This window comes from Pteronotus mesoamericanus, unplaced genomic scaffold (genome assembly GCF_021234165.1).
Source record: "Pteronotus mesoamericanus isolate MK-2021 breed Mesoamerican mustached bat unplaced genomic scaffold, CSHL_Meso_final contig_657, whole genome shotgun sequence".
Classification (NCBI taxonomy): Eukaryota; Metazoa; Chordata; class Mammalia; order Chiroptera; family Mormoopidae; genus Pteronotus; species Pteronotus mesoamericanus.
Genome location: NW_026555229.1, coordinates 23,203,419 through 23,231,364, shown reverse-complemented (window position 1 = coordinate 23,231,364; position 27,946 = coordinate 23,203,419). Strand labels below are relative to the sequence as shown.

Here is a 27,946-nt window from a genome sequence, read left to right as displayed (position 1 = left end):
TTTTGTAAAGTTTTCACCCAGGGGCTGGCTTTGGTGGTGGTGTAACCAACGATGAAAACGTCGGGCCCTGCACCTCCGCGTGCAGGGGAGTCGCAGCGGCGCGTGGCAGGCCGGTGCACACGCTGTGAGGCCACAGGCAGGGCGGCGCTCTGTCCCCTGAGGACATTTACCAGTCCCCACAACCATGCGGGTAGGAGACTAAAACCCGAAACGAAAACCTCCGCAAAGCAGAGTAGGGTGTGTATCCTTGTCTCCAGGGACAAGGATTCGTGTTTGGAAAAGGCCCGGGAGAGAGGCCCACACAGCAGACTCTCCGCTGACAGCCCTGGAGGACGGGGCAAACTGTGCCAGCGGAACCTGGGCCGCACGCAGCCTGGACGCAGCAAGGCCTCCGGAGGCGGTGGGGAGGGGCGGCCCCCGTTCTCTGCCGACCCGGCAGAGGATGAACCCCCTGAAAGCGGGGCACGCCATCTGGAGCTTTTACACTTTTACACACACACACAGGCCTGCACTCAGGCAAAAATTACTGAGCACAGCACAAGACCGGACCGACGGCCAAAACCAGGAAGATGAAAGCCCCCAGAGGCAGACCCGCAGGCGATTGAGACGCTGCAGCTGGCTCACAAGAAGGCGGAACAGAGGTAGTAGAGGTAATTAATGCAAATAGAGACTCCAAAGAGACAAAGGCAGAGAAATAGAAAGATAGAAACATGGAAAATAGAGAGATGGAGAGAACAGAAGTTTAGATGGAAAAGTTTAATAGAGAAAAAAATCAAATGAAAATTCTAAAACTAAAAACCAGAATCTCTAAAATGCAAAATGCATTAAAGGGGTTACATTTAGATCAGACAGAGCGAAAGACAGAATGGCTGAAATGGAAGCCCATCAACAGGAAAATAAACAAGCGCCGAGAACGAAAATACAGGGTATCACATACACAGGGTATGGGGGAGGCATCTAACTTACAAGTAATTAAATTTCAGAGGAAAAGGAGAGACGCAATGGAGCAAATGCAACAGCAGAATGGGTGATGGCCACGAACTTCCCAATATTAATAAAAGGCATCCATCCCAAATTCAAGACGCTCTGAAACTCCAACACAGGGAGGCCCGTTAGTAAGAAGCCAGGAAAGTCCCTGGCAGGCGGCACAAGGAAACAGAGACAAACAGCTGAACCAAAGGGCAGAACAACTGAGCAGCGAACAGCCAGCTAAGCCTCCCTAAGGGAAGACACCTAAGAGCAACTGGTTCAAATCACCTCGGTCAGCGAGGCAGACACCACCACCGAACAAGCAAACACACAGGAGAGCCGGAGGAACCCGAGAGAGACGTGAGCCAACTGGAGACCCCCCACGGCTCGCTATACCGCATTGTCATGGAAACCGACACTTTCAGTAGAAAGCAGGGCCGGGCCAACTCCGGGACACTTCCACAGGGGACCACAGGAGAAACAAATCCCTCCGGACCAGAAGGCAGAGCCAGAGCTTGGCACCGCAAAGCTCAGAGACAGCACCGCTGGGAAACACAGAAAATCCCCAGAACTGACCGACCCCACCCGCAGGGACGCGCACTTTGCGGTTTCTTACAGCAGCTCCCTGGCCGCTTTCTGGTTCTCCACCTGAATACAACTTGCTTTGTTCTCACATTCGCCCTTGGAATCCTACCCGGGCAAATCAGGAGCCTGGAGGTCACCCGGCATGAGAAAGGTCCCGGCTCACGGAGGGCAGGGCCAGCCCCCGAGGCAGAAGGATAAACAAAAAACGAAGTGTTCCTACAAAACCCACAGTAAAACTGCCAACAGCCACAGAAAATGAGCAACGCTGTCAAAGCAGCCACAGAAAAAGAAAAGCGCCATCCCTTTCAAAGACGCAACAGTACGTCCGAGAGCAGACTTCTCACCAGAAATTATGGGACGCAGAAGAGGGCAGAGTAACACCTGGAGGAAGAAGAGAACCGCCCACCTAGAAAACTCTGTCCCAAGTGGGAATACCCTCTGAACACACAACGAAGCAAACGATTCGAGGCACCTTTCTGTGATGAAAGGGAGGCGTCTCAAGGCTCCCCCCTTGGTATCAGCAGATAAAGTGAAGGGTCACAACGAGGTGGAAGGAGAAGCAGCCAGAGGCCGTCCCTTCGCAAACAGCTTAACAGACCCCAGTCACCACCTCTTGCCCTACTTTGTGCTGGAAGTGTTCGCTAACAAGGAATGACAAGATCTTTATCTACAGCCTACATCTCACTTTCATTACCCCAGGAAACAATAACAAAACGACAGATCTGCAGCAACTCGTTCATGATCAATAACGAATTATGCACACCGCTAACACCAGACGACGGGCAAAACCTTCACCAAGCGCAGGGACACAGAGGAGAACACCGTGACAACGCCGGCTGGCTTTCTAGTTCATGTGTCCGCTCACGCAGGACACACGGGCAAACAAAAACCCGCCCCAGGAGCCCCCCACTGTCAGGCACCTTTCCCGGGGTTCCCAGCACCCGAGCATCTTTGGGCCAGAGCTCTCAGTCTGCTGTTCTCATGGCAAAACGAAATGACCTTTCCGAGCAAAACAAGAGGTGGGATGTGCCCTGTGAGAAAGACAGCAGGGCAACAAGGGTAAGTCTCCGCACCGCCACCTCCGAAGTCTCACCTCTTTGTTCTCCAGAAGAGTAATTACTCCTGCCAATCACCCTGGAATTCTACCAAGCTACTACATTACATGAAAACACAGCAGACTGTTTTGAAAGAAGAAGGGAAAAAGACCTCCCAAGTTTATTCCAACTGCAAAAAGAAAAACACACTTGTCAGTTCCAGCTGTGAGCACAGCTGTTTCCTCCTGAGGCACTAACTGTGCTACAGCCAAGACCAGGGGAGCCCTGGACCCTCCCCCCTCTACTCTTGAAGACGCTACCCCAGAGCCTTGTCAGGGACCTGGCAGGGAAAGCATCGGCGTAGGGCGCAGGCCGGCTTTTTCTGCCGGCAGCCTAGACAACGCAGGAGTCTCATTTCTCCCAAAATGAACGTCCTTGCCATCCCAGATGAACCGCCCCTGAACGGTGGGGTGGGGGCGCGGGACACCGGCCGAGGACAGCAGGACACAATGGTCTCTAGCCCCGTCGTCCGTGATTTGGACGTCCACCTCAGTGAACCAACACACACCACGCCAGCACGTCGCCCCAAGCCACGTCCTCCACAAGCAGCAGGCGGGGGGAGCCAGCTCCGGCACCCCGCCTCTCCGCCCACCGCCCGGTCCCATCACGTCGCGCAGCCCCAGCCACGGGCCGGCTGCAAGGTCTTCCCGTCTAGCACAGCTCTGAACGCCCAGGGGTCTAGGCCAAAATACCAACACTCTCTGTAAACAGAGAAATCCTACACGCGCCGATTCACTTTACAAAGTTCCAAACCGATTCACCAATTCATCCCGACAGCACGGGAAACGCCCCTTCAACTAAAGCTGTGGAGTGCCCACCCAACAGGACACCTTCCTGCGTGGGGCCGTGTCTCTGGAAATGAAAGCGCGGCTGAAGGACGAGAGGGAGGACCCCCTGCGGTCTTCCCGAGTGAGGCCATTTAACGTGGGGTGGCTTTTCCCTCTTGTGGCTTGTCTGTCTGAATGTTGTGTCTCCTTGTGGCACCATGCCATACAAAGGCACAGAGAAACGGGCCTCAGAAGCCCTGTGCACACCGGGCACTGCGTCTGAGGCACCATAAACGCTCCCAGCGGACGGTGTCTAACTCCCGCAGATGCCTTTCTGACTCGGGTCAGCACGGGCTTCTCTGGGTGCGACCCCAGCCCAGCCCAGCTGTCCGTCACTGCTCTGTCCTAGAAACCAAGGGAGGAGAACGGGGAGAGGAAGAGGAAGAAGAAGGGAAAGCGGAAGGGGCCAGGAAAAGGGAAAGGAAGGGCGGGAGGCCCTCCTGAGCGCCCGCCGGAGAACGCGCCGCAGGGACACCTACTGGTTGAAGAGCACGCGGGAGCGCACGATGAACTTGAAGATGTACTCCAGGGCCTTCATGGCCTTAAACAGCTGCTCGCCGACGCCCGGCTTCTCAGCGTTGCCCACATAGTTCCGCAACACTTTCGTCAGCTTCCTAGTCATGAGGGAAACAAAACCGCTCAGTTCCGCAAACCCCAACCCCTCGATGCTTCACTGGGACAGAAATACACCCGCGGGTTATTTTTATGTTGGTTCCCACGTATCGGTAACTGCACATTTGTGAAATGCAGTCTGAACAGATGAAAAGGCGCCCATAAAAAAAGCTCTCCGAACGGTGAGATCGCAGCACTTAGCAGCACTTTCTGAGTCTGAGATGTCTTTCTAAGCATTTAAATGTATCATATAATTGAATCCTCCCAACAGCACTATAAGGCAAGGAGTGGGTATTACCCTTCATTTACAAATGAAGAACACCCAGGTTGAGATAGGAAAACTGGCTTTCCCAATGTTAAATACAAAAATCAAAGGGCTTTCTTTATAGCCCAAGAGGGGCACAAAAATAAATCTTTTTTGACATTAAACCGAAAATGGTCTGAAACTAGATAATGTTCCCAAACACCGAATGTACTAAGTGCTAAGAGTGTACACAGAACTGTGCACCTGAAAGCGATTAAAATGTTGCATTTTATGCTACGTGGATTTTACCAAAATTTTAAAAAGGCATCATGACATGAAACAGTTTGTGTTACTGGGGACCATTTCAGCAACTTCTAGTGCATTTCCTAAAACTAGGCTATTTACGCTCAAAATTAAAATTTTACTACCAATTTTTCAAATAGGAAACATTCCTGATTTCCTAATGAGTTTTCTAAGAGCCTTTATAGAAAAGACTATAAACAGTATATGAGAATAACATGGGTTTCACACAAAAAGTTTTATAATTTTTTTTTTTTATTTTCTAGTAGGATGGACTAGATTAAATTGTGAAAGTACGACCATACTTAGAGCCTCTAACTTTATAAACTGTCACCCAAAAACAAGTAACTCACTAACAGGAACACATTTAAAGCCTCTTTGTATGATAACAGAAGTTTGGTTTATAAGATACCAAAATTGGTGACAATTATGTTTACATTTTCCATATCACTACATAAGTAATTATAGACAGTTGTACAAATAAAGTACATATTGAAAGCTTGATTTTAATTCATAGCTTCATGAATTAGATTAAGTGCTTAATTCATAAGTAGTTTTTCCTTTTAAAAAATCCCTGGTACAAATAAAGGAAAAAGCATTAAAATTTTTCTGCGTTTCTGTAACTCAACCAGAGAGTTCAAATGGTAGTAAATTTGCTCAAAGCATCAGAGTATATGAAAAGGTTCATTAAAATCAAACAGGAAAACAAGAGTCTAAGAGGCCACATCCCACTATAGCACAGAAAAATACTAGAATCATACAAAAATCAACTTCATTAATAAATAAATACATGCCAAGTAGGTAACAAAAAGTAAACAGTTTGCCTGCCATTCAGAGATAAACAGAACAGACTGAAAAGAAGGCAGTTGGACGAGATGTGGCGAAGCTGGAAATCGGCTGATCGGATACCCGCTGCCCGCTTTGGCCCACTCACTGGCCTTATCTATCACAATTAGCAATATTCAAATCCTCACACACCCGCAGCTGCTCTTGTAACTTATTCTACAGAAACAATCACAGATATTCAAGGACGTCTGTTGCAGCGATGTCTACAAAACTAGGAATACATAAGCAATGCCAACATGCACCGTTTGAGGATGGGTTAAATAAGGATGATGCACCCTTACAATGCAACGTTGCACAGTTGAAATGCTAAACATGGGGGCACGGGGGGCGGCGGGGGGAGCCACAGCATCGGGAACATGGCGAAATGGCCAGTTACAGCGTTTCTCTCCCGAGCACACAGCCGTCGCAGACCAAAGGGTGCGTGTGCGGCGGGGCCCCTCCGTGGCCCCCATTCCCTGCCCCCTTCTGTCACCTCCTGCCCACCACGCTGTCTGGGTGGCTGCCACTGCTGTACAGTAGGTCTTGAAATCAGATCCTTCTTTTGGAAAAGTATCCGGACCATTCCAGACATTTTGCATTTATATGTTAAGTTTTTCAAATAGGCTACTCAATTTTTTTCACAAAGTATGCTTGAGTTTTGACTGGGATTACATTAAACGACACATTACTTTGAGGAAAATACATACTTGGGCAATAGTTCATCAAATTATTTAGTTCTTTTAAAATTTCTCTCAGCAATGCTTTGTAATTTTCCAGGTAGAAGTCTGATCTATCGTTGACTAAATTTATTCTAGGGTAGTAAATGGCCTTCTTATAATACGTAAATTATATTGTACTTTTAGCTTCATGTTCCAGTTATTTGTATATGTACAATTGAGTTTTCTATATTAGCTTTGGACCTACCAGTTCTAGTAGTTATTTTTTTTGGTGGGGGGTAACTTTAAAAATAGATCCCTTAGGGTTTTGCGGGTACATAATCACATTATATGAAAATAAAGACAGCTTTACTTCCTTTTTTCCAATTGCTAGGCTTTTAATTACTTTTCCTGCTTTGCTGCTCTCCTTCCAGGACACTAGTCCACAGATGCGGTGAGAACAGACACCCCCTGCCCCCCGTTCCCAAACTTAGGGGAGACGCTCCCGATGTTTTCACGTCATGGATTGACTGTCTATTCTCTTAGGTGTCCCTTGTCACATTGAAGATATTCCCCTTTATACCTATTTTGCTGAGTTTTATAATAAATGGGTGTTAAATTGTGTTGAATGCTTTTTTTGCATTTCGAAGATTTAATAATAAAAGCTAAAAGCTACTCAAACAAGGGTGACCCAATAGAACTGCCTGCAGTGATGGGAACCTTCTGCACCGCAGGTATCCAGGCCAAACAGAGCATCAGTTAAGTGGGAGGGAAGCCTGAACCAGCTCCAGGGAAGAAAGCTCAGTGGACAGAAAGGAGCCCGTGGGGACCAGAAGAACGGTCCCCAACGGATGGCGCCCTCCCTGCCCAGCCCGGGCCACTCTGCTGAGGCCCCAGCTCCCGGGAGCGACCGACACGGAGGGGCTCTCTGTGAGAGGCGGGCCCGCTCCGATGGCCATCTTCAGTGTCTTCTCTTGGGGGTCTTTGGGAAGCAAGGCTGGCGGTCTCAGACCTTACTGCAGGAAAGAGGTAAAGGACCCACCAGGACAAGGGCCTAACAGGACCGCAGGCCCCCTGGCGTGGACGGGAGAGGCTCCCCGGGGCCACCCTTGCACCAGAGTTCCTGAGCAGGCGCCTGCCGCGATCTGGTTCACTCCCTGTGCATCACAGCGATCCGCTTCGGGTTTTCCAGGTGCAAATGCTCAGATTCCAACTGGCGTTGTTAGTTCCTTAAAACGCAGCATGAACACGCGTTTTCAAAATGACAATTTCCTCTTCAGCAGGTCACAGAGGCTGAGTGAGAGGGCACGGACGCTCAACTCAGTGTCATCGCAGCGGGAAGGTGAAATGGCACTTCGGGCGTCTCCTGCTGGCGAACTTGCCTCCATCGCGGCGGCCAACTCATCATCCACATTGTCAGGAATTAAGTACCTAAGCTGAGAAGAGCTGTTGGGCCGCATTGCAGTGAAGGAGCAGACTGATGACCGTCACACATACGGAGATCACGTCACACCCACGGCGGCTGCCGGCCACCTCCGTACACCTGCCCAGGCTCTGTTCGGGTTGCCTGAGCAAGACAGGGACACCGAGCCCTCTGCCCCGAGTCCGTGAGGGGCTGTCCCAAGTACAGGCAGACAGGGTACCTCCGCCGACGGAACAAAATAGCTGAAGCAAAGCTACGGGCAAGTAAGCACACAGAGCCACCAAAGCTTGTTGTGTGTGCTTGGGGACATCGCTGCTCTCTCGAGGCACCCCCACTAAACAGGCCCTCAAGCAAACCAGAGAGAATCCAGAGCCAGGACGGACCATGCCAGACCGCTGACCGAGCGCCTCCGGCTGCCCCGGGCTGCACCAGGCTGTGACCTGAGTGTGCTCACAGCCCAGGTGGGAGCTTTGACCCAGTTGAATGGCACTGAAAGATCGGTTCTAATGATGCCAGAGGCGATGGTCTTAAGGGAATTATGTCGAATCACTATGTCGTACACCTAAAACTAACATAATAGTGTTTGTCAACTACACTTCAAGCTTTAAAAATACATTTAAACAGAAATTATTTAAATCTCTCTTCTCACTGCAACTCATACAACTAAAAGTTTGAATACACGCCTGTGAACCCCGCTGCGAGAGACACAAGGTGCCTCGTCACAGTGATTCTAATAATAACGATACCTCCCACCTGCCTGGCGCTTTCAGTGAGCCCAGAATTATACCAAACAGCTGACACGTAATAACTCATTAAAACGCTCAGCAAACCTGTAATCGTGCCTGTTTTCTTACAGATGGGAAGGGCTGAAATCCAGGAGTTAAGCCCCGTAGGCTGGTAAGGGACAGAGCTGCCATTTAAGCCCAGGTGGCCGAGCTCCAGGACTGTGCCACTCAACACCAGGTGAGCAGACTCTGTGGCCCAGACCCAGCACACACCCTCTGGTGTTGAGGAGACCCGCAGGGGCACCTACAAGGATGTGGGTGCAGGTCCAGAGCAGCAGGGTGGGCAACAAGAATCCAAGTTAGTTACAGCAGAAGCCTTTGCAACAAAAGGGAAGGCATTCTGTAAAGTACAAAATGATACACTGAAAAGTACCACACTGAATTTTATTGACCTAAAACCACCAATAATTTCAAAGCAAGAACACCTGCACTTATTCACTCGCCTAGCGCTCGCCGGGAAGCTGTGGGGAGGCAGGCGCGCGGCGCCGTCTCTCGGTTCTGTCGGACGTGAACTGCAAATCTCAAAGACAGACAGAGGGTGTGGAGGACAGAGAGGATTTATTCCAGAATGGGAGGATAATTTACAACGTGCCTCTTTTGACAAGATTTTCAGTTCTGTGAAGAGGGAGGTAAATAAAAATTATCCTAGCAAATTCAGAGTTTTGAGGAGGGGAAGGTATGATCCCAGACAAAAGCATATGAAAAAGACTCTTAATAACAAACATGTTAGGAAAAAAAAAAAGTTTTGGTTTTAAAACAACCGAGAGCACTTACGTGTAGGCTAAAGTTGCGCTGAAGTGCTTCTTAATGTAGGTTTCCAAAACGGGATTAAAGTGCTGAAATTTCCTATCAGCAATGAGTCCGATGATAAATACCTGCGGCATCAATCGATATTTTCATTAGCAAGATAACGAAGCTCCGTCGGAGTCACGCGCACCACGTGATTCAAGGAGCGCGAGGTTTTCAGGCAGAAGTTGGTCCGCCGCTTACCCCTTATTACCCAGAGGCCGCACCTGCCTAGCTGGGGTGTAACTGAAGGAAACTTCCTGGCCCCCCTTTCACCTGCCTTGACTGGATGCACAAGCAATGCTTTCCAAGCTACGGCAATGGCCCCCTCGCCCCCACTTCACAGGCGGCCGTGCGAAAGGGGGCCCGAGCACCTGAGCAGAGGAAAAGCAGGGGCCTCTCACCAGAGCATCAAACACGAGCGTGTCGAAGGTCTCGCTCTCGGAGTTCTCCATCATGATGTTGAACAGGGCGTCCAGGGTGTCCTGGAGGAACTGCAGAGGCACAGGCCCGGGGGCGGAGTGAGCGCTGGCCACGCCCACACACCCGCCACCGCCCCACGTCCCCTGTGACGCTGCGAGCTTGAGGGAGCGGCTTCAGAGCAAAGGCACAGGTCTGCTGAGTCCAGCAGCGGGACAGGCAGCAGGGGAGGCCCTACGGTCCCCTCCATGGGACCTTTCCAATCCTTTCCTGGTCTTCGGCATTCTGGTGATCGGTGACAACGAGCTCAACTGCAATTACTTTTGAATCATTTCTCACCCTTTTCAGATCATAAGGTCTTTGCAAAATCAAAACTCTGCCATCTGCGAGCAGCCTGACATTACTGCCAACAGATCCCCAGGTGCCAAGCAAGCCCTGGCGCGTCGCCGTTCCCCCAGAGTCCCTGCGGCAGGTCCTCCCAGCCAAGCGACACGACCAGAGCACAGCGCATGACAGCCGGGGGCGGCGGCCTGTTCACCTGGCGTGGCCGCCATGGCGCGGGTGGACAGGGAGCAGGCCCCGCACACGGGGCGCGGAAGGGCTGCTTCAGACCAGCACCCTGTCTCTAAGACCTTCTCCCTGGGAGAACCAAAACCGCCCAGTGGGAGGCAGTATCCTTTACTGAAGAAGCAAACACTTTTCTCAGTCTATCAAGCAATGAACGTCACCTCTCTACTCCTCGTTATAAAGATACAGAAGAAAGGCTCTGAATAAACAGAAACAACCCACAGTCTACCAGCGCCCTTAAACACAGTAAAAAGAGCCCCCCACGCAAGCTGGGGACCCCCCACTGCCGTCCTGGCTCCCAGTAAGAGCCATGTGACCTTCGACGAGGAGAGTTACCTCTCCAGGCATAGAGGGCATATAGGTGGCACTGGCCAAGGGAGCATCATTCAAACAAGGTGAGGGACAAAGAGGTCACCCGACCCCAGGGTGCTCAGGAAACAGGGACATGAAAGCCACTTCCCGGGAGGAGCAGCCAGATCTGATCACAGGTGAGGTCACAGGAACAGAGAACAAGGTAAAATGGTCCTTGATTTCCCCTGGCAAGTATGACAATAGGTCAACAGAAGTACAACTAATTCCTGAGGAGACACAGGGACTTAAAAACGGCAAGGGACAAAATTTCATCAACTGTGCGTCTTCTAAAGTATGTTCACTTATTCATCCAGCTTCCCTCTGAATCGGGGAATTCACAGGACCCAGGGAAATTTAAAATGCAATTAACAGGGTCCCGCGGTGGCAGCCAACACACACCTGAAAAGATGACTTAAAGTGGGGGACGAGGGAGGGTGTGTTTCAGTGGTTGTACAACGAAGTTGGGAAAGTGGTGTGACCAAATTAACATACTGACGCTGACCAGACTGCCGTTTAATTAAAGCCACTTTCTGTAATTAATTTTTACGGAGATAAGCCAGTCTCCTTCTGCAAGCACGTCGAGAGCAGGGGGCGCACGTGGGCCGCCACAGGCTGCGGGGATCCCTCTCACGAGGCGGCCCGCGCAGCAGACCGGCTTCTCACGTACCAACCAAGGGGAACACACTGAACGTGAACGCGCGTTCTCCTCACGCCCAAGTCATCCGGGCAAAGAGACACAAGCAGATGCTAACGGTGAAGAAAATTTCAGAACCACCCGCAATCCCACATAAAGAATAAGATCGGCCTCGTCTAACGGTCCTGTCTGACAGAGATTTGAGAGGACGCCCGGCATCCTCGCCCGGGCCTGCCGTGAGCAGGGCTGCGGAAGGAGTCCGAGGGCGCAGAGGGAGAAAAGGCCAAGACAAGGCTCGAGGGTTCCGGCCTGGCCCGCCCGCCACGCCGCCCCCACCAACCACAGGAGCTCCAGGTGAGCCGTGAGCCAGGGCAAATAACCACGGCCAGGCAGTGACAGTGAGCGCTGCTCACGCGGCAGGGGCAGGCCGTGGGGTCTCCCCGAACCTGCACGGAGGCCTTCTGAAGAGGCACGATCACTTCCCCTTGTAAAGCAGGAACAGCGATGCTGAGCGAGGCAGTGCATCTCCCGCCCGCCCCGCAGCGAGGCTCCATGGGAGAAGGAACCAGAACCCAAAGCCGGCTTGGTTCCAAACGCCACGGCCTTCACTGTGAAGCGGACCCACCCCAGGCCGGAGTCCCGGGGGGGATCTGCCCCCTCCGGGGTGCGCGTCAATCCCAAAGGAACCCTTTGCGGAGGGGTCCTCACCAGACTCACAAGCCCCCTCGAGAGGTAGCGGCTACACAGAGCAGCACTCGAGAGGCACACACGCCCCACGCCATGCACCCGCCCGGGCCCCGGCCCCCCGCCCCCTGCCCGCTGCCCCCCGCCCCAGCCCCACATCACCTTGACCACCTCCCCGCCGTCCACCTTCATGAGCTGCCGGAGGTTCTGCTGCAGCAGGCTGGTGTTGGACCGCCACTTCAGAAGCCCCAGCAGGTCCACTGGAAGGGAAGAGCGGGTCAGTCCCTCGCGGCGAGGCCTCCGCCTGCCCTGCACATGCTCCCTGCACAAGCCTCAAATCCTCCCTCTTTGGGAACCCTCTCCAGCTAAATGGTCCACTCTCGGAGCACCCCGCCTGACACCCAGAGGGGCCGAATTCATTGCTTCCCCCTCCATTCACCATGAAGCGATTTCCACGTAGCAGCTGACAAGGGTCACTCGAAAGCCTGAGAAAGGTGGCCCGGCCCAGCCTGGCCTGTCCATGGGAGTGCAGGTTCCGAGCGGAGGGGCCAGGAGAGGCCATACACGCACCCACAAGGTGCCGTCCCGGCTGCTTCTCCCAAGTTTCAGAATGAGACTCTATTATTTCATTTTTTTATGTAAAGTAATTTAAAAGAACGAACATAAATTCGGGCCCTGATACTGCAAGGCGACAAGGACCCGGGCCCTCGAAGAGACCACTGCTGTGCAGCACTCGCTGACCTCACCCGGGCCTGGCCACCCAAGGCTGTTTCTTGCGGTTGCGTTTTTGTTTGTTTTCCAGTTGAAAAATCACAAGCTGAATGTGCTTGGCTTTTACAGACTAAACGTGTTCAGACAATGCCCAAGGAAGGATTTTCTGGCAGCGAGACGCCCTTTGAGGCACAAAGGCAGCACCCAGGACATCTCTAGGGAAGATCAAGGCTCTACGCAGCTTTACTGGAGCTATTTTACTACCCACTACGTGAAAAACCACAATTAGTGAAGGGCCGCTCATTTACTATTGACGCTCAGTGGGAACCAACTTCAGCTGCGGAAATTGTCTCCCGAAGAAAGGCCCTAGGAAATTCTGAAAAGACAAACGTAATTTTGGCACCAGGTCGAATTCAGGGAACACAAGATGCCCGCTGGAATGTAAGGGTAAAAGCACACAAAAGGCACCCACGTCGTAAGCGCCAGAACCTTTGCTCATCTTCATTCCTGGACCTCCTCTCCAAGTCGGGGCAACAGAAAACGGTGAAATACCAAGGGCAGCGCATCCCAAATAACTGCGGATGTGAAAGCAGGGCTCTAGGGCCCTGGGCAAGGAACGTTCCCCCAGTGTTCCTGTCCGGACAACAGTACAACGCTAACTCGTCCCCAGGGCTGGTGCGAGAACCGAAAGGCAGGACGTGGAGAAAACACTTAGCGTGGCCACGCCCCACGTAAGGACCCTGGCAGCAGCCCATCAGGGAGACCATCAGCAACTGAAAATGTTAGCCATTCACGGCGGAAGGTAACATTGGTAATCGAAAGGGAAGTGATGAGAAAGGATCCATCCCACCCAGACAGGCTCTAGGGCCCAGGGTCTGGGGAGACCTCCTTTCACAAGAGTCACCAGTGTTTTTAACGACAGTTCACAATGCAGATCCCATCCCTGCAAAGCTCCCCGCACCCTGGGCGTGAACGGGGCCAAGGCCACCTCCGCCCTGTGCGTTTGGGGAAAGGCGCACCCGGGCACAGCCCAGCGAAACGAGTCACGGAAAAATGACTCTTGAGTGAGAATCTGGGCGTCCACGGTCAGTGCCAGCTGCGGCCGCCCGGGCTCGCACACGCCGGACAGGCCGCCACCCCCAAAGGAGGAACCGCTGGCTAGGGCGAAACAAAAGCCCAAAGACGCCCCCTAACCCTTCGCAGGCAGCGTCATGGGGGTCTCCTGGTGGCCCGGCAGCGGCTGCTGGGAGGCCAGGCGCCTCTCCCCTCAGTTCCAGGGAGGGAGAGGGCCTGGGGCCCGTGAGACTCAAGGCGCTCAGGGCAGTTGTGCTGAGGGACACCTGCCGCGCCCAGACGGCGTGCGCTGAGTAGGGAGGGCCCTGGCCGGGCAGCCGTGTCCCTGGGGAGCCCACCGGCGAAGGCGGCAGCGCGGAGCAGGCAGGCCGGCCCAGCACGGGGACGCTGGGCACCATCCGAAGCTGGGACAAGGCCGCGCCTCTGTGTGCCGATCAGCAAGGGGCGCCTGATCTCGCTGATGGGGGGACTAGAAATGGCATCAAAGCCAACATTTAAAAATAAAGAAAACTGGCAATTTTCTCAGTGCCCAGCTCGGGGAGGGGAAGATACAAAAAGAGTGGGCATCCCGCACCCCCCCCAGAGCCCCGTGAGGCGGACACGAAACCAAGTGCACAGATGAGGACAGCGGGCTTCACGGGACCGAGGCCAAGGTCACTGCCCACGCTGGTGCCGGGCTAGCGCCCAACCCCGAGTCTTCAGTCTGACCCCAACTCTCATGGCCTTTACCTCACGCCGCGCCCCCTTCCTTTGGCCGAAAAGCTTTTCTAAAAGTCAATCCATCGCTGTATCTGCCTTTCCAGTTAACCTCAGACCACACCTGGGGTGTGCACTCTGCAGTCCCATGGGCGCGGCCCCATTCCCAGTCCCCTGCGGACCGTCACGGAGGAAAGCCAGGACGCGCGGCCGGCCGTGTTCATGCACCCGCAGAGGCCTCCCTGCCCGAACGAACGCATGAGGAGGGTGGGGCTGGGGGGACCCCCGGGGGCACGTGCCGGGGCCCCCTCACCGTTCTGGGTGAGCTTCGTGGAGCAGACGAGCGTGGAGATCTGGAAGGAGTCTTTGCTGATGGTACAGCTGCCCAGGCTCTGCATGCTCTTGCCGGTCGCCGAGTGGCCCTTCTCCTCCAGCTCGGCCTTCGTGGACGGCAGGCTCAGGTACGTGGCTGCGTCCTCCAGCTTCTTCGCCTCGGCCTGGGGCGGGATCAGGCCACGGTCAGCCAGCCGCCCACGATCTTTCCTGCCCCTTGTTATCCCGAACCTTTTACCCATCATGCTATTTGCTCTTTATCACTTGCTTACCTTGTTTATCCCAGTGATGCCTCCAATTCCTGGAGATTCTTTTTTTTTTTTTAATTGTTGTTCAAGTACAGTTGTCCCCGTTTTCCCGCCAGCATTTCCACCACGCCCCCCGCCCCCACCTCCCACCCTCATGCTTCCTGGAGTTTGATTCATGTTAACAGAGCATCACTTCACACAGCACCCAACGTGTTATTGTATGTCATCTTCTCCCACTGGGAACAGCAAAAAGGTGGGTCATGGGACACGTGCGTGTGCATAGGGAAGTGTTGCTGGAGAGTGGCTTTCGCCCAAAGGTGGGCATGTCACCTCAGGCCAGGAAGCCAGCTGGCGCTCCACGGCAAGGCAGCACCAGTGACCCGCCTACCTTGTAGACGATGAGGTCGTGCTCCCCATCCCTCAGGGTGGTCCCGTCATATCTCATCAGCTTCACAAACGCCAGCGCGAATATCTTCTCAGATTTATCCTTAGCTGCAACAGAGACCAGTCATCACCTCCAGCTGCTGCTGGGGCGACGCGGCATCAGGAGGGACCCCAAGGGCTACCTTTACAGACAAAAGGACAAAACTGTATGACAGATGGAAAGGAAACATAAGTAAAGGGAGAAACAGACCAGGTCCCCCCGTTGGAAGACTCCTCTCATAAAGGGACCGGCTGTGCTCAAATCAAGCTCTAAATTCAAAGCAGTTCCGTCAGGACCTCACGGAAGAGCTTGCTCGTGGAACTTGAAAGCGGATTTGCGCATCAAGGACCAAGGGCGGGGTCGGGGGGGTGTTTAAAGGAAAGCCTGCGATGCTGGAAGGAAGCCAAGAGTAACTCTAAAGCGACGCTAACAGGGACGGTGTGTTCGGAACCCAGGGATACACACACCACTGGGATCGGACGGGGTCTGGACACACAGGCCAAGGTCAAGGGTGGCCGGAGAGGCGGGCCATCCCCCAAGAAAACTGGCCGTTAACGTGCCACATGACAGAGGCGGGCTCCTCCCTCACGCCGGGGCGGGAGTGCTACGGTCCGCCCCAGGGCAACCACGGCCTTCTCTCTTTGGCAAGAAGGTCCTCCTGCCAGGTCACTGCCCGCGAGACTCCGCGACTCCGCCCTCCTCTCGCTCAAGTTCCCACTGAGGCGCCGGCTCCTCCGCAGGGACCGCCCTGTCGGATGGAGGAAAGGCGTAACCTCCTCATGCTGTTCCCCTTGCCTGACTTACCCTCCTTCCCAGCTGTTATGGACAGAACTCTGTCCCCAGGTTGTTATGTGGAAGCCCCAACGCACGTGCGACTCTGCAGCAGGTAAGCCTGTGAGAAGGTGCTCAAGCCCCCATGAGGTCACAAGGGCGCAGCTCTGATCCCGTAGAACCAGGGACCCTCTAAGAGGGAGAGAGGCCAGGGCCCTCCCACTGCACGTGAGTTCGCGGCTGCTTGCCGGGAGGGGCCCTCACCCACACTGGGCCGCGTGGGCACCCGGCCGGCAGGCTTCCAGCCGCCAGGACTGTGAGGAAAGAGACGTCCGTTCCGTAGGCCCCCCAGCCCGCAGCGTGTGGCTATGGCTGCCCGAGCTGACTCAGACTACAGTCCTCGTCTCCGCCACGTTGCCCGACGTCCACGTGTGTGTGTGTGTGTTTGCTGTTGCTCGTGGCTACTGTCCCCCCACTGGACTTTGAAGGGCAGGCACGGTGTGGGTTTTCTCTCTGCTACGTCCCCAGGGCGTGAGATGGCACCCGCCCAGACTGCGTACCCGAGAAAGGCCTGTTCTGCTCGGGGAGATGACAGCCAACAGGTTCCTTCAGATGAGATAGAAGATAGGACTTGGCGCTCTGGGGAAGAGAGCTGGTGGCAGGGGGCGGTCCCCCTGGGTGGCCGGGAAGAGCCCCTCAGACAAGGTGAACGGCACAGGATCCGAGACGTGAACCCTCCCAGAAAAAAGGCGGCCAGACGTGGAGCTCCTCGAGGAGGGCTGGGCCTGGCTAGTCCGGGGACACTAAGCCCAGGCGGCTGGTGAGCGGGGGACAGTGAGGGCGCCACTGTGCACGGGGGCCTTGCCCAGCAGGGGACAGGCGAGCCGACTGAACCGGAGAAATGGATCCCCATGGATCCCTCCAGACACAACCTGACACGGAAACATCGAGTTTCAGAGCGAGGAAGTACCTTTAAAGGCATGTATCCCAGAGTCTCTTTTTAGAAATGGAAGGCCAGAGGTCAAAGAGTGGAGGAGCACGTGTCCACCCGCCTGGCGTCAAGGGCTCAGAATATCGACCCTAAGATGCCGATGCCTGAGATAACACACCTCACTAGTCTTGGCATTCTGGAGTCCGTCAGTAGCTGGCACATAGTAGGTGCTCAACAAATGTTAATTATATGAATGAAGAAACAACTAACCAAAAACACAGGGATAAAAGTAAAAAACATGGACCTTAGGGATCACATAAAGCACTTTGTGAAAGGGCACTAGAACACACGAGTGATCTTAATGTTCGGGTGAAAAGAATAGATTCTGCTAAGTTTGGGCTGACAAAAAAAACAACAACACATAAATAAAGCATATCTCTATGAAAGCAGCTGGACCGGGAAGGATGTGCGACCACAGGGGTCCCCTGAGGGTTTCCCCTGCTCCTGCTCAAAGTAGCGCAGAATAAAAATGTGCACTTTTAGTAACATTGTACATCTTCACAGCAAGGAAACAGACTGCACTTGTTACACGCTCATTAGCAGCTAGTGTGAGACAGGTAACAAACTCGCACAGTGCCAGAGGCCACAGGCTGCCGGAGAAGGCATGACTGCCCCTCCCAACCAGGACCCCTGCAAACAGGCGACATCGGCTCCGGGCAGGCAGGCCCCAAAGCCACACCTCTGCTGGTGCGCCTGTAAAACATGAGTGGAGGCCTCTGGAATTGCTAATGAAGTTGCTGGAGAGTGTTACATAGTTACATCAGCAACAAACTTTCCAATCCCTGGGGGAAAGACGGGTGGGCGGGATGCGGATCCCAGCCCAAGAATTTCCATCACTTGCTCAGATGCAAGCTCCTGCTCTGCTCCGAGGGGGAGTGTGCCCTGCGGCCTCAGTTTCTTCCACCTCTGACCCAGAGGGTGTGCAGATGGGCCCAGGGCCACCGTCACGCCGGCAGCTGACAGCTTGGGATTTCATCAGCATCACACTCTGGATGCTCAGCACGTCTCCAGACCCCCGCAAGCCGGGGCCAGGAGACTTCATTAATTATACAGATGTGTCATGGTATGTCGGGTGACAGCATCTTGTCTATAATGAGCACTTAAAACTGACAAGGAAAACAAGGATTTTGAAAATTAAAATGCTACAGAAGATACCCCTCTGCCCTGCTGTGATTTATTAATTAGAGAGAATGAGCTTGTTATAAGGGGAGCGTGCTCAGATTTGGAGACAAGTCCCCTGTGAATTCTAGGACGCTGGCGCGCCCGCCAGCGCCCACTCCCCACAGCCCTGCAGCCCACCCAGCCACGCTCTGGTCAACTCCCAGCCCTGCTACTCCGCTCGCGCAGGGCGCCAGCCACCCGCTGCCCCGGCCGAGGACCTGCCTGCCCCCAGGCCCCCCCAGACATGCCCCACTCTGCCCAGCCTGCGCCTCTGTTTCACTCAATCCCCCCGGCCGCCCTTCTTGGTTTCTCTCCTCGGTTCTTAGGCGCTGACCGCAGCAACTTTTCTGACGGATGGAACAGTTTATGTCAAGTCAAAATGGAAGAGAGGAAATCAGAAGAGCAAGTAGCAAATTCAAGAAAATCTTCAAGAAATTAAGATCTCTTGTGACTGGCTCAGTGAAATAGCTGAGAATATTTCCCAGGGACAGGTTAGCGAGGAACATGAGCTGAAGTGCCAAGACCACGTTGTGGGAGGGTAGCCAGGTTCTAGAATTATCTAGAACAATCTAGAACGGGTGCAGCCTATGGAGTCCCCCCCCCCGCCCCCCAGTTTTCCGTTGACAAACAGGGGATAACAAAGTGATTACTCACAGTCCTGTGAGGAGCGGTGGCGGAAGGTAAACCGAAGGTGGCTGCGGTTGGCGTCCTCGATGGGAATGGCCACCTGGCAGGATTGAAAACGGACGTTTAGGCACCTCTATCGCTACGTTCCAGCGCTGACAGCACCGGTCCGCTGGAGCCGCGCTGTACAACTGCACTGTTCCTGCGCCACAGCGGGGGAAGCCCAAATCCCCTCCGCAGTCTTTCCCAAGGCAAATTGGTGCCTTGTGAACATTTAAATGTGACAATACGGCCAAGCACGCCAGGCCGACTCCAGGAGACGGCTCAAGGCTTTTTAAGCAGTCTGATCCTCGCTATTAAGATTCTATTTCTACAAACTGCCATTTTCGTTGTGCGCCCCCCTCCCCCAAGGTGCCTGGACCCCCTCGCAGCTGCGGGGACCTGCGCTCGCGGCCGGATGGAAGCTTTCTTGTGACTAGCGGTGAAAGAAGAAAGCCTCAGGCACGCTGCCTTTCAGCAGAGATTGCCCCTAAGTCTCGTGTCTGACACCTGTATCCACAGACACCAGCTGGCCTGCTGCGCAGGTCTCTGGGCCCTCGAGGTCGACGCGGTGCGCGGTGGGAAGCCGGGGCCACGCCGGGCACAGGGCCGTCCCCCTGCGAGACCCTCTGTACAGAGGCATCTCCATTTGTTTCCATTTGGTGTAACGATAGCATTTCACACGTAGAACAGACCCAGGAAGAGCAAAACAATACTGTCTTTAAAGGAGTCTGTCATTTGTCTCCATGAAAGTCCTATTTTTATGTCCAAAAGGAAATGAGAGTAAATGTATTCCAAGAAATGCCGGTGTGGTTCCTTAGCAACCTTGAGGGACTTTATTGAAAGCCCCTCCACGGCTCGGTGCCCGGGGACGCGCAGGCCCTGGGCTGGTGGGGGTGTGGACTTCCCTAGGCTACCAATGAACATCTCATCATCCCCCCAAGAGACAAAACGACCATATCAGTGGTACCTTCACGGTCTCAAACCAGCGCGGCTGCTTCACTTGGTAGTAAATCACGGACTTGTACTCCGAAATCGCCTCATCGCCCGCTCCGGGGAAAATCACGTGCTTTGAAAGAAGGCACAAGGAGCCGGCATGAGATCTCACAGGCGTGACGCCGCGTGCGTCTCCCACCTCCCGCCCCCCTTAGACGGTGAGAGTGCTCCTTAGACAGGAACGCTGACAATCCCCCCGCCCCCACGCCCCGCCAATGGGACGCGCGGCCAGCCGTGGAAAGACACAGCCGTCGGACGCCAGCAGCCCGCGGCCTGCAGCCCTCCTCGCTCCCAGACGCTCAGAGCCCAGACACGGAGCGCAGGCTCTGCCCTGGGACCCGCAGCTGGTGTTTGTGTCTCTGCAGCACAGCAGAGGCGAAGGCTTGGGAAGTAACAGTGAAACGCTACAGGTTCAGCTTTGCAACAAGAAATACCTCCAGTCGCTTGCCATCCTCGTCGTAAACGGATACTGTGACCTCCACATTCTTTGCAGTGGTTTTGCTCCCTTTATCGAAATCTCCTTGAACTAACGTTACGTAGATATCATTTCGAACATCACCTGGGCGGGGGGGGGGGAGGGGAATGACACCTTTAAAACCAGGCCATTATCCATGGCGTCCCCATGGACTCGGCAACACTAACTCATCACCTCTCCTAGCAGAGTATCCCCCGTACGGCATCAGGGGTGACAAAATACTTCCTACGAAATAGTCTCGGCATATACAGGCACGACAAAAGCAGTTCTCGTCGTCATCATCATCGTCATCGTCATCGTCATCGTCCAGCGGCTTGGGAGAACGAGGAGACACGTCAAGGCCCGGGCTGCCTGCTCGGCTCCTGCCCTGGACAGGGCAGCTCTGCCGCCTGCCCATGCGGCCATGCCCCGCGCAGACGGAAGGCGGCCGCTAGGTCTGCGGCGCCACGGCTCACTGAGACCCATGTCGCCACCCCTCGTGAGACCACGGGCTGTGGTCATCCGAGTCTCCACAGCCAAAGAATACCACACCAGGGACACCGAGGGGGACGGGCAACGCGGGCCTCGCGTGCATTTTACTCAGGAGCCGAACAAAAAGCTGACAAAGAATTCGAACCGCAGCCCATGCCCCGAGCTGCCTGGGATCAGGGACTGGGGACTGGTCAAGCGAGAACCGCTGCACGGATCTCCTCTCCTCCGGGCAGGGCCGTCAGAAAACAGACCTGGGCATCTCTTCTTTTCTCATTAAAGTAGGATTGACATACAATACAGACCTGTGCATTATAAAGTGAGAGGGGACTTAAATTGTGCCAAAAAAAAAGGGCAACTAACGAGCTCAAGATTTTCTCCCCACTGACGAGGGTCCGCTGGGAACACTAGCGCGCTTCCGCGGCTGCCACTCTGCGGTCTGCTGGCCGCCTCCCGCGGCTGGCCCACCTGCCGGCCCACCGGGGACCCGGGGAAGTTGTGTCCAGAGCAGCAAACAGCCCATTCTGGGCCAAGAACAAAGATCCCTTAAGAAAAAAAAATCTCTGTGTTTTCTTGGGGTTTTTCCCCCTGCTCTGTTCTGGTTTTGATGTACCCAACTAGTAAATTAAGCTTTCATTTAAAAGTCATTATTACAAGAATCCCAGTGGGTTGCCACCATAGCCCCAGAGGCTGCTGGGAAGGAAGCAGCCACACCGCGGATCCTGACACTGAGAGCCCTTAATGACGGAGCACAGGGCAGGGACCGGCAGCAAGGCCGCAGGTCCGGGACCTGCCACCAGTGAGCTGTGTGACCTGGAGCAAGCCACTTAGCCTCCCACCCACTTAGCCACCCACTGCTAAACAGGCTCATCGACAAGGCAGGGTAGTCTGTGTGACGCCTCCGCCTGAAAACTCTAGCAAGGCATAGACGCCATAACCCGAAAGAGTGACAACAGCTTCCCACAGGCCTCACCAGCCAGAGCGCCGACACAGGCTGGAGGCGGTGAAGGGCTGGGGCCCTCTCCCAGGGCCCCTCTCCCGCCGGCCCAGGGTTGAGACCATTCTTCACCGGTGAGCCCCGCAGACGGGCACTCACCCCAGGCCCCCAGCACGTGCCCCCCGGCTCCAGGGCGTTGTGGGGGAGGAAGGTCGGGGAGGAGGCACGGGGGCCTCGCCGAGGGCCCTCGCTCCGCCCCATCCGAGCCTCCAGCCACATCCCCCGCTCAGGGCCAGCTGCTTCCCTCCGGAGGTGACCATGCCGGTTTAGGCTTGCTCTTTAAGTCTCGGTCATAAGCAAAATGGGACCAGCGTGAACGAGAAGTTCCTCGGGTCTTCCTTTCAACAAGGGGACATCCTAAGCCCCCCCCCCACCAAGTTACAGGACATAACCCCTAAGCTTGCATCCCAAATCCAAACGTTAACAATGCGTCCACGGAGAGGTCCCAGGGAACGGGCGGCACACAGATGTGACTGCCGCCAGCGGCCCACGTGCCAGTTCCCGAATATGCTTAACGTCATGCTTCTGTTCTCTACGACTGGGCCACCGGGCTCGGCCTAACCGATTTGGGGTGTCTTTCCTACTGATTTACCAGATGGCATATATCGTGACCCCCAACAGTCCTGAAAGACACAGGGAGTAGAAAGAGCATGTCCTCAGCTGCCCTGAGATGAACCAAAGCTGCAACAGTGCCAGCAAGCACACCGAACGGCCCTTCCCGGCGGCGCACGGCACAGCCCTAAGAAAGGCGGCCACAGGGAGGCGTTGGTCGTGGGGTTTGGTGCCATTTCCACCACTCCTTAGCTGTGGGTCTTCCAGCTGTGGCGGGACCTCGATGGGAATTAGTTCAACACCGATGTGCAGGCTTCCGAGACGCCTAGGTGGACACGCGAGACTACTCACGTGCGCGCAACCGCAAACCAAAAAGTCTCCCACGGGTATAAAGGATAAATATTAACACACTTCCCAAGATCTGGTGAGGATCAAATCTGATTATTAACAGGAATGTTATTTGGAGACTGAAAAGTATTAAATACGTAGAAGAGATTAATCTTGACGTGGAATTCTGGTACTGGTTTAATAAGCGGAAAAATCCACGGTTGGGCCCGAGCAATTCTGGTATCGCAACAGATATGAACAGAGCAGGTGCCAGGGGTGAACATTCCGTTCTGCCCCGCCGTCCTCCTCCTGTCCAGGGGTCCGTCCAGATTCGTAGGGTGCCCGCGCCCCCTCCCACAACCCTTGCACTTGGGAGCTGACCCCATACTCCGTCCGGCCCGCTGCTGTCCAGCCTTCTAGCCGCCCACGGGGTGTGGGAACGCTGGGTCGAAAGCATGCCACGTGTCTCGGGACACACGGGGATTGGGGGAGAGCCTGGGGGGCAGCAGGGATCGTCCCCAGAGGAGGAAGTCATGACGCGAAGGGGACAGCCAGCCGAGCAGAGGGCGCTGCCGGGAAAGGGAGCCAGGGCTCCGGGCACGCAGACGCCTGCTCGGGCCCTCCCTCAGCCTTGCGAGCTGGCCCGTAAGTACCCTCCGGGCTCAGCCACGTGAACGGGCCTAGAGTTTTCTGTGACTTATACCTGAAGTCTCATATCTTGTGGGAATTATTCTTCTTCTCATTCTTCAGGGGAGAAACCACAGCTAAGAGCGGTCAGGGGCAGGCCCAAGGCCCCAGCGCCAGGGAGGAGCCGAGGTGGGATGCAGAGCACTGCCTGGCTCCCGGCCCTGCCCCCTCACGGCTGGGCGCCACGGGCATGAGGGGACACTGACTCCAACCTCCCCTGAGGGTCTTTGGTCAAAGCCCGGGGCCTAAGAGGGGCGGCCACCTAAACTGCGCTCCGTCGCCTTTGACCATGTTCCGGATGGTTCCAAAGCTGCTCTAGAACCCTGAGGGCAGCCCAGGGGCGCCCCGTGGACCCAGGCTGTCGGCATAAAGCCACGGCCGTAGTCCTGGAGGGAACCAAGCATCGTTCCAACGCACTCAGGGCCAGAACAGGAGTCCCACGCATCCCCAAAGGGCCCCGCCTGAGTGAGTGCATATCACTCAGCCAAACACACTCGGTCCTTCCAGCCAGGAGGCGGGTGACGACAGAACCTGGGGCAGCAAGGGGCTTGCTGACAGACACGCCTCGTGCGTTCCCGGGCGGGGTCCCTGGCCGAAGCGGCTTTCAGCCTCCTGTCTGCGTCCCGGCTCTCCGAGCAGTCCGCGATAGCCAAGAGGAGCTGCCTCCTCCACCCCCAGCCAACCCACGGCGCCTACCGGCAGAGGCGCTGCAAAACCAGGCCGCGCCGGACGGCCACTGGCCCCGCCCAGCCCTCTGCTGGCCAGGGCCCCCATGGGTCAGCACCAGGCGGCGGCCCCGGACACCGGTGACAGCCACACCATGCGCAGGCGCGTGGCCGGAGCAGCACTTACCGGGCATGATGATCTCCGGGAAGCCCGTTTTGCGGGCCACCGCTGTGCTCCTGTCCACCAAGTGAGGGAACTCCTTTCTGACCTGGTGGATGTCTCCGGGGAGCAACTTCAGAGTCACCCACAGCCCTAGGAGAACAAAGGATGCCTGGGTCACGTTTTATCTGGTACGTTTTTAAAAGAAGACATCACACAACCAGCGCTGACGAAGGAGCAACTTCTAATTCACTAATTCCCAGTGCAACACCTAAGGAGAAATCATGCTGCGTGACAGTGGTCCCCAAACCTTTTGTCACGATGGACGAGTTTCGTAGAAGACAACTTTTTTCACAGACTGGGGGCGGTCAGGCATAATATAAGCGCACGACATTCACACTCGCCTCCTGCTGTGCAGCCCCGTCCCTAACAGGCCTGGAGGTCAGGGACCCCTGGTGTATGAGAGAGGAAAAGACAGGGCCCAGGACAGAGGTGCCCGGCCTGGGGAATTACTGCGTCTGATCAGCTGGGATACAAATCCTGCCCGGCAGGTGCCTCACGGGCAGGTGTGCACGTTAAAAGCAGTTGTGTGCCACGTCCGCCCAGGACCAAGGATGCCTGGGAGCTGACATGCACTCAAGATACACCAGAAGGTAGCATCTTTCTGGGAGTGGGCTGGCAGGCTATCGCTTCTCGTTCTCCCGAGGAGGAGGACAGTGCAGGAGAACGTGGCAGGTAAATTCACAGCCTCGTGAACCCACCAGAGTTTCAAACTGCTAAGCAGCGTGCCAGCTCCTTAGAAGGTGAGCGGCAGCGCGCTTAGGCGCGGCCGCGGCGGGGCCGGCCCCATGGGACTGGGACAGCCACCGCCAATCCCCGCATCACAGTGTCACAGCACAGGAGGAACAGGGGCTCAGGGGGCAGTTGGCCCTTTTCCCCAGCATCTGAAGTAAAGCCTTTCAACCGCTCTCGGCAAGATGAGAGGACGCTCTGGGGGCGCCTGCCCCGCCCTGCCTCTGGGAGAGCTGATGGGGGACCGCATTCCGCAGAAAGCTCCCCTGGGCAGTGCAGCAAGGGGCTGTCACAACAGCGGGGAATAAAGCGGATACTCGGCCAAATCCAAGGCAAGGAGATCGGGCGGCTGCGCGGCTCCAGCAGCCGTTTCGAGGACAGTGCTGTGCGTCCAAGTCGGAGGGCAGGCAGTCGCTGCCGGCGGGCACATCAGGGGCTCTGTCCCTGAGCCCCCCGCCCAGGCCTGGCCTGCTTGCTCCTGGTCACTCAGCTATGTGGGACCCCAAGCGCCCATCAGAATATAAAGGCATCTGTCCGCACTCACACTGTTTGTCTGTCCAGCTAGTCCTCCGGCAGGTACACGCTGCCAGGGAACCTGAGCGATGCACCGTGGCGTGGCTCAGCACCGGCAGGTGGCAGAGGGCACACGGGGAAGCCACAGAGCACACCCCGCCCCCACTGAACCTCCAGCTCCCTCGTCCCTGGCGGCAGGCCTGGAAACACCTTTGGGGCCTGCGGAGACCGGCACGGCTGCCGTTGGTAAGGTCTGTGGTCGCTGACAACATTTTATTCCTTGCCAGCTGGGGAAACCCCTTCCTCTTACCGCCTATTGACCCGCTCGGATTTATTCCGAAGTGTCTAACGATCACCTACTATGTGCCCAACGCACATCAGTACCGCAGACAGAGGGCAAACACTCATGATCACTCATTGTACCCCAATAGGGACCTGGCTTCTATCTCTTTCTTTTTTAATTTTATTATTTATTTTTAAGTCATTTTTTATTTTCCATTATAGTTGACATGCAACATTCTATTAGTCTCAGGTATACACCCTACTGATCCGACATTATATAACTCCCAAAGCCACCAGTAAAGAACGACGGGCGGGCACTCCCCCCGCCTCACTCGGCTCACCCAGCCCGCGCCTGCCTGCCTGCGCCTCCCTGCTCACCCACAGGGCGGGCCCCCTTCCTCCGTCCCCACAGAGCGCCACACGCTGGCGGCAGCTCTGGACTTGCAGGGCAGGTGAGCAGACAGATCTCTGAGTGGCTGGACGCCTGGCTCCTGGCTCTGTCCTCCAGGAGGGCAAACCAGGTGACGAAGGGACCCTCACAAAGAGCAAGGGGATGACCACAGCCGTGGACATGGGGCCAGTCCCTGCTGGGGGCACTAGGATGCAGCTCACTCTCAGGAGTGTGAGCCCCAACGCCCCCTGATGGAGTGAGGGTCTGCACAGCTGGCCGGGCCGGGGGTATTCACAGGGCCCGAGGGAAAGAGATGAGGATACAATGTTGAATGGCAGCAGCCCCCAACCCCGCCTCCCAGACACCTCTCTGTTCTCATGGGATGAGGCGTGCCCAGCTACGTCAGTTCGTAAACTAGGAACTTAAAGACACGGTTCGATTTGTTTTAACACAATTTAAACAGAGATTAAATTTTCCTGATTACGATGGGCCTAAAAGACGTTGCTCCCAGGAGAAAATAAGACCAATTTTCAAAGAAAAATTGCATTTTGGGCTGGCTTTTGCTTAACCAGAATAATCAAAACCAAAAGGAGTTAGCATATCTCATAGCTAAAGCCATAGGATCGGATGCCCGGGAGTGTCTGAGGATCCTCGGTCCACGTAAATCAGCCAGCGCCTCCGGGGTCAGGGTTCGGGACATCGTGGGCTAAATATAAAAGACACTGTCAACTGGGGCAAGTAAACCTGTGGACAAAACCCTAAAATCGGCCAAAGGCCAGAGAGGAGACAGGCGTGACCGCGGACAGACAAGCGTGCGAAGCTCACAGCTCGGTGCACGTCACTATCCGCGCCCCTCCCGCCGCCCGCGCTCGGAGCTGGGACTGGGCGGGCGGCTGGCACCTGGGAGGCCTGGTCACTGCTGTGGAGAACACAGAGCCCCACGGGGCCACCCTGTAAACCACGGCTCATTCCCGGGGCCCCGCCTCCCTGCTCCCCCTGGCAGCCCTGAAATGCGTCCCAGAGGGAGCCCTGAGGGAGGGACTTGGCCCAGGGCATTTTGGTTCGGGGGCCCCGTGTTCCGCTTTCTGCGGCTCAGCCGTCGCGCGCCCTGGAGGCACCCCGCCCGCCCCGGGCATCGGCTCCCGGAACGCTGGTGTCCTGGGTTCCGGCCACGGTGCCAGTGAGGCTGGCTCCGGGTCCCCCCGTGAGACGCTTCCTGCTCGTCTTGGCACTGCTGCCTGCTTTCCAGTCTGACGGCCGTAATGCAAGACCGTCGACACTCTGCGGACCCTGTAACAGCCAGGGGACCCGAGGGACAGCTGTCAATGGGCCCCCGTGTGCTTTTCAAGGGAAGGACAAGTCGGCAGGGCTGCGAGAAGATGAGTTCTGGGTCAGCTTCCAGTGGCTCTGTCTAGACAGGTCACATTTCGTTAACGTTTTGGGTCGAGGTGTTGGTTTCACTGCTGTTTGCCAAGGAAGGGAGCAGTGCACACCAGGAGAGCGCCGAAGGGCCCTCCTGTCGCAGAGGATGGGATTTTCAGACGCGATTCACGCTCTGCTTCAGAACAAGGGAGCTGTCTGCTAACAGTGCCCTGGCGGAGGCCCCTAGTCAAGAACATCATCCTCCTCCCCTTCCTCCTCCTCCTCTTCCTCTTCATCACACTCGCTGACCTAAGCTCCAGGGGTTTACGGGCAGAGTCTGCAGCTGGCCCAGGGCAGAGCCTAGACTTCCCAGCCGGTGCTAAAAGCAGCCCCAGCCAGGGGAGCGCTGAAGGTGACCCCGCCTCGGGCTGCAGGCAGGGCCTCG

At 55.5% G+C, this 27,946-nt stretch overlaps 1 protein-coding gene across 1 annotated transcript in view; it reads right to left on the bottom strand.

Annotated features, from left to right (window-relative positions):
• DOCK1 (dedicator of cytokinesis 1) overlaps positions 1-27,946 on the bottom strand; it is a 383,329-nt gene that overhangs the window by 284,093 nt on the left and 71,290 nt on the right. The window contains exons 13-22 of the mRNA XM_054581689.1: positions 24,189-24,314; positions 20,265-20,389; positions 19,805-19,903; positions 18,826-18,898; positions 15,213-15,316; positions 14,557-14,740; positions 11,925-12,022; positions 9,511-9,600; positions 9,095-9,195; positions 3,955-4,089 (exon numbers count right to left, since the gene is read on the bottom strand). Coding sequence (XP_054437664.1) covers positions 3,955-4,089; positions 9,095-9,195; positions 9,511-9,600; positions 11,925-12,022; positions 14,557-14,740; positions 15,213-15,316; positions 18,826-18,898; positions 19,805-19,903; positions 20,265-20,389; positions 24,189-24,314 — 1,135 coding nt within the window. The remainder of the gene's footprint in view (positions 1-3,954; positions 4,090-9,094; positions 9,196-9,510; positions 9,601-11,924; positions 12,023-14,556; positions 14,741-15,212; positions 15,317-18,825; positions 18,899-19,804; positions 19,904-20,264; positions 20,390-24,188; positions 24,315-27,946) is intronic.